General features: G+C 37.2%; 1 protein-coding gene across 1 annotated transcript; it reads left to right on the top strand.

The window, feature by feature from the left end:
* The first annotated feature begins 2,102 nt into the window (after positions 1-2,102).
* On the top strand, positions 2,103-2,861 carry LOC108207568 (cytochrome P450 77A1). Its single transcript, XM_064086895.1, has 2 exons — positions 2,103-2,126; positions 2,255-2,861. Exons 1-2 carry the CDS (start codon positions 2,103-2,105, stop codon positions 2,732-2,734), a joined length of 504 nt encoding a protein of 167 aa, XP_063942965.1. The 3' UTR covers positions 2,735-2,861.
* The last annotated feature ends 2,632 nt before the right edge of the window (positions 2,862-5,493 follow it).

The following is a 5,493-nucleotide window of genomic DNA, read 5'->3' as shown; positions in this document are numbered from 1 at the left end:
CACTTATGCATTTTGTGTACCTATGATTTCCAATCTAGCAAAGTGTCTACCTCCAGTTTTAAAATTCTAGCATATGTGTATTTCCATTAGAAATCATTTAACGGAGTTAGTATTGCAGGGGCAGTGGTGGTAATTGTGACTATAGGTCTGCGTCACTGTGTGTATGTACTGCATAAGTTCAGCTTGTTTTTGTTTCCATGGGACCCGAACTGTCTAACCATCAGGGGTCCTTTTTATTTTCTGATGCAGTTACAGTACTCCATGAATTATTTACGATTTTCTAATATTATTTGACATGATTTTAATATGTATATAAAATATAATTTCATAATTTATTTATATAATTTTTCTTTATAAATGTAATATGTATATTTAATTACTACTCTCTTTGTTCCTCTAATTATTTATATTGGGAGACAGGTTATTAAGCACGTATTTATAAATTTTTAAAAAATATAATTTTATAAATTGTGTTTAACAATTAATTTCAAATAAAAATTTAATTTTGAATATTTATAGGAAAAGAAATCTTGAATTTGTTTTTCCTTGGTTGAGAGAGCAGAGCAGAAGCAGTGTATACGCACATGGATAGCTGTTGGTCATGTAATTACCATCCCTGCCCTTGCACAACTAACTCCGTTAATTTTAACAGAAATACACGCAATGCAAGAATTTTGATGTTGGAGGTACACACTTTGCTAGTTTGAAAAAATGAAGTACACAAACTGCACAAGGGTGTAAGTACTATAGGTACACACCTTGCATTTTACTCTTATATATATTATATTTTCTTAAAAAATTTTATTTACCTATATTTACAGTGAAATGAATTATAATAAAGAGAGGAGGTAGATTAAAAACTTATTGTATATATTACAAATTGTTGCATATATTGCAACAATGAATATACCAAGACTTCAAAAAAGAGGCTTCAATCTTCCCAAAATAAATGGGAGAGAGAAACTGTTTGTCCTCGGTAGAAATTATAAAGCAACTAAACTGCAGTTAGTTAGGACAGCCGAGAAGATTTCTGGCAACATCTACAAGTGATTTTCCTTGTCCAATTGCTTGAGAAATTCTAAGAGCCATAGTTGCTTTGTAAGTACACTTATCTGCAACCTCCATCAGCAGCTGGGCTCTTTTACGCTTTCCAAGGGTTACATCATCTAATTTAGTAAGTGCAGCACCAGCCTCTAGGGCAACCTTTAATTCTTTTTTCTTCTCTTCAGCTGCAATGCCTGTAGTCCAAGCCAGGAATTTATTTAAAAACTTTAGTGGCTAATTAGAGGAATGTATACTTGTATAATACTCCCTCCGTCCCCCTCATTTGTTTACAACGGGGGCTCGGCACGCATTTTAATGCTCTCATAAAACGTAGTTTGATAAATTATTTTGAACTTATTTCTCTTCTGAATAAAAATTTGATGTGTATTTTTTTATACAAAAAAGAAATTTTTAAATATAAGCCATAAAACTATGTTTTATATGCACCTTAAAATGCGTGTCGAATAGTGAAAAAAACTGTAAAGAAATGAGATGGACAGAGGGAGTTGTATATATTCATCTTCCTGGTACTCTTGTGAATAAGAATGACTGAAATGATGTATTAAACAAGATAAGGATGGCATTCTTGGCGCAACAGTATATACCTTGAAGGACAGTTGCTCGCTTCTCCCTAATTACATTTTCTCTAGCTTCTCGAGTCAATGATCTTTTCTTGCCATGATCCTCCTTTCTTAAAACTCGAGTTCTTGATTGATAGACCTATCTAAAATGATCAATCATGAAGAATCATAAAAATAATAATCATGAATAACCAGTGCATGTCAAATAGCAAATTAATACTGTAAAACCTGAATAACTAATGGTAGAAAAACACATATTTATGGGTCACAAAAAGATATTACCCGGAAAACCTTTACCGGGGGGAACGCTTCTGTTTTCGTTTCTTAATCCAGTAACTATAGATGGCTCGTAGAGCATCTCTTCTTCCAAGAGATATACAATGGTCAACAGCAGCCTTTACATCCAGACAATTACCTTGATCACAGAATAATCTCTTCTCGAATGAAGTAATAATTATCTCAAAAACATCAGCAGAGATGGGCTCATCACATCCTTTTTCGGTATTAAATTTGTTCAACCATTCCTCATCCTCACAATCCATTTAACACTCTAGTTAACTCATCATCTTTGCACGTGATGTAAGACTCTGGTCTCCTGAACGGGACATATTCGATGTCAGCATGGCTAGATCAACGAAAAAGATATAGAAAAAAGGCCCTTTCTAAATGCCGTGACAAAGGAATTACTAAGGAAACACCCTCCTACATATTTTGTTTTAAGTAATGCTGTTACTGATCCCTCAAAGCTAGCAGGCTACGACATTCCCTTGGGAACTACTGTTGAATTTTTCACTCCACCAATCGGGAATGATCAAAAAATCTGGTCCGATCCCGAAAAATTCAACCCGGACCGATTTCTTACTGGTGGCGAGGACGCGGATATTACTGGTGTGACCGGGGTGAAAATGATGCCGTTCAGCGTGGGGAGAAGAATCTGTCCAGGAGCAAGCATGGCAACAATTCACCTGAATCTGAAGATAGCAAGGCTTGTTCAAGAATTCGAATGGAGTGCATATCTGGAGAATAGCAAGGTAAATTTGAGTGAAAAGTTGGAGTTCACTGTTGTGATGAAGAATCCTCTGAGGGCCATGATCAAGCCTAGAGTCTGAGTGCCATTTCACATAGCATGGTGCATTTTAATTACATTTATACTAGACACATGGTATAATTCTGAAACTATTGTTCAAGTTTGTAATTTCTTGATGACCATATGATGCAGATCCATGATTGGGATTATTTAAAGAGTAAATTGCACTTTGCACCCACTATGTTATAGCGCATTTCCGTTTTGGTCTTAAAGTATTTTTTTTGCAGAACACAATCCTATAGTTTTATCTCGCTTCAGTTTGCACCCTTTGACCGCCTCCCGTTAGATTTGACCGTTAACTCTAACGTTGGTGGGGTTATTGCAGTAATTCAGTAACTCTAAATCTATTTTAATCTAAATAAACACAGTAATATACCCCTTCTCGTTTTATCAGAGTATTATCACCGCCTAACCGCCCCCCAAATCAGACGAAGCGACATAGCAAAACTCTAGCAAAATCGCACGATGAGAGGTCGATTACGGCTTGTCAGTGATGATAACTTGAAGAGTGTAACATGGGCTGAAGTTCCTGATTGGTATTGGCTTATGACGCTTGAAGGAGATGCTGTTGTGCCCAAAATCGATGTCCCTGCTATAGCCGATGGATATGAAGCACCTGATTACGGGGGTAAGTATCCCAAATCAAGTCTTGTAATGTTGATTTCATATGTGCGTTCATAGTGTACTGTGAATCTTGTATGCATGCATGATGGATTAGGGTAGGATTTGTTTATTGCAGTGGTCCCTGATAATATTGTGTATTGTCATGTAGTGCCCTTTTTATATTCAATTGACTGCATCTTGTGCTGATTAAAGTTGTGTCTTTTTTGTGTTGTGCCCTTTTCTCTACTGTTTGGGTTTTTGGACTGTAAATAATTGTAACTTAATTTATTTGAACAGCTAACTGTCCAAATTTTACCATAAAACTTTTTCATGGTGGAGAATTTGATGAATAATTTGAAAAGTATACTGATGGGGATGTCAAGTTCTTTGACATGTGCTCAGCACATACTTTTAAACTGTTTGATCTTCAATCAATGTGTGAGGAAATTGGGATGGGTGATGGCTCATATGATCTGTGGTTCTCAATTCCTCACCAACCATTAAGTGCTGAAATGTTGCTTCCGATAGATAGTGAAAAAGATGTGGGCACAATGTTGGACTTGCTAGTTTATACCAATTGTATGATAGTCTACACATCTGCAAAAGATCAAGGTGAAGTGGATTTGTTAGATTTCTCAATGACACAGTTTGAACTAGATGAAACAGAGAGAAGAGTGAGTGAGATGTATGATGAGACTGAAGCACCTGAGAAAAAGAGTGAGATGTCTGAAAATGCTGAATTGGAGGAGAATGTTAGTTTTCATGGGGATAGCTCGAATTTAGATTCAACTGAGAGTGAGGTTGAAACAGCCCCAAAGAAGAAAAAGAGAAGAATTCCCCCTCCAAATCCACCCTTCAGGCTAAGGAAAAGAGGGAGATACTCAATGTTGAGGGTATGACTGTATAAATTTCTTCCTTTGTTATAATCTTTCTTCCATTTGCTGTCTTTGTTAATGTATGTGTGCTATATTGCAGGGGCTGTTCAAGAATACTGAGGATAATCCAGTTATATTGGATGATGATAATGGTCCTCCATTGACCCAAACAAGCCAAGCAAGCCAACCTACTGAAGAGAAAGTGCAGATGAAGAGTAAATCCAAGAAAAAAAGTGTTGGCAAGAGGAGACATGGAAGTAGTAAAGGCAGAAAAAAGAGACTAAAAGTCATCCCAGTGCCATTTGAGGATAATAGTGAAAGAGAGCAAGTTGTCCAATTCATGACAATGCAGCTGCTAATGAAGAGGAGAATGCAGCTGCTAATGAAGAGGACAATGCAGCTGCTAATGAAGAGGACAATGCAGCTGCTAATGAAGAGGAGAATGCAGCTGAGGATGGAGATGAGAATGCAGCTGAGGATGGAGATGACAATAAAGCTGAGAATGAAGATGAGATGGCTGATGACCTGTTTGATGAGGCTGAGATTGATGATGACAGCTCAGTTGGTGAATATAATAGTGCAGATGAGAGGATGGCAGTGGACTCATGTGATGAGGATGGCGATGAGTACCCTGAATTCAATGAGTTGACAGACATGGAAGATCCAGAATTCAGGATGGGCATGCTATTCACTAGTGGAAAAGTATTTAGATTTGCAGTTAGGAAATATGCAATTGTGAACCAAAGGGCAATCAGGCTGAGGAAAAATCTTTCTGATCAGATCAAATGGATGTGCACTAAGGGCTGCCCATGGAAGTGTTATGGCAAGAAGCAACAAAGGACTAATACAATACAAATCAAAGCATATTGCAGGTTACACACTTGCAATCCAACTTGGGTGCAAAAATGTGTTAATTCTACCTGGATTGCTGAAGAATATGAGGATGAAATTAGGCTTAATCCTAATTGGGGTGCATGTGCCTTTCATGCTCGGGTTGTGAATGATTTAAAATGCAAGATCACTAAGTCTATGATCTACAGAGCTCTGAAGAAAGCTAAAGAGAACATAGTAGACAAGCATGAAGCTGAGTATGCAAAAGTGTTTGCATATGGTAATGAACTAAAAAAGCAAATGCTTGGCTCCACTGTCAAGATCATGTCTGAAGAAGAGGTTGCTGGAATGAGATTTCTAAGGATGTACATCTGTCTTGCACCACTAAAAGAGGGTTTTTTGGATGGTTGTAGATCAATTATTGGTTTAGACGGCTGCCATTTGAAGGGACCACTTGGTGGTATATTATTGA

This window comes from Daucus carota, chromosome 2 (genome assembly GCF_001625215.2).
Source record: "Daucus carota subsp. sativus chromosome 2, DH1 v3.0, whole genome shotgun sequence".
Lineage (NCBI taxonomy): Eukaryota > Viridiplantae > Streptophyta > Magnoliopsida > Apiales > Apiaceae > Daucus > Daucus carota.
Note: the sequence above shows the minus strand (reverse complement) of the source record. Positions and strands in the feature narration are given on the sequence as shown.

Coding starts and splice junctions, on each gene's coding strand:
- LOC108207568 (XM_064086895.1), top strand. CDS start 2,103: ATGGGCTCATCACATCCTTTTTCG. Junction 2,127..2,254: donor GCTCATCACATCCTTTTTCG/GTATTAAATTTG, acceptor CAGCATGGCTAG/ATCAACGAAAAAGATATAGA.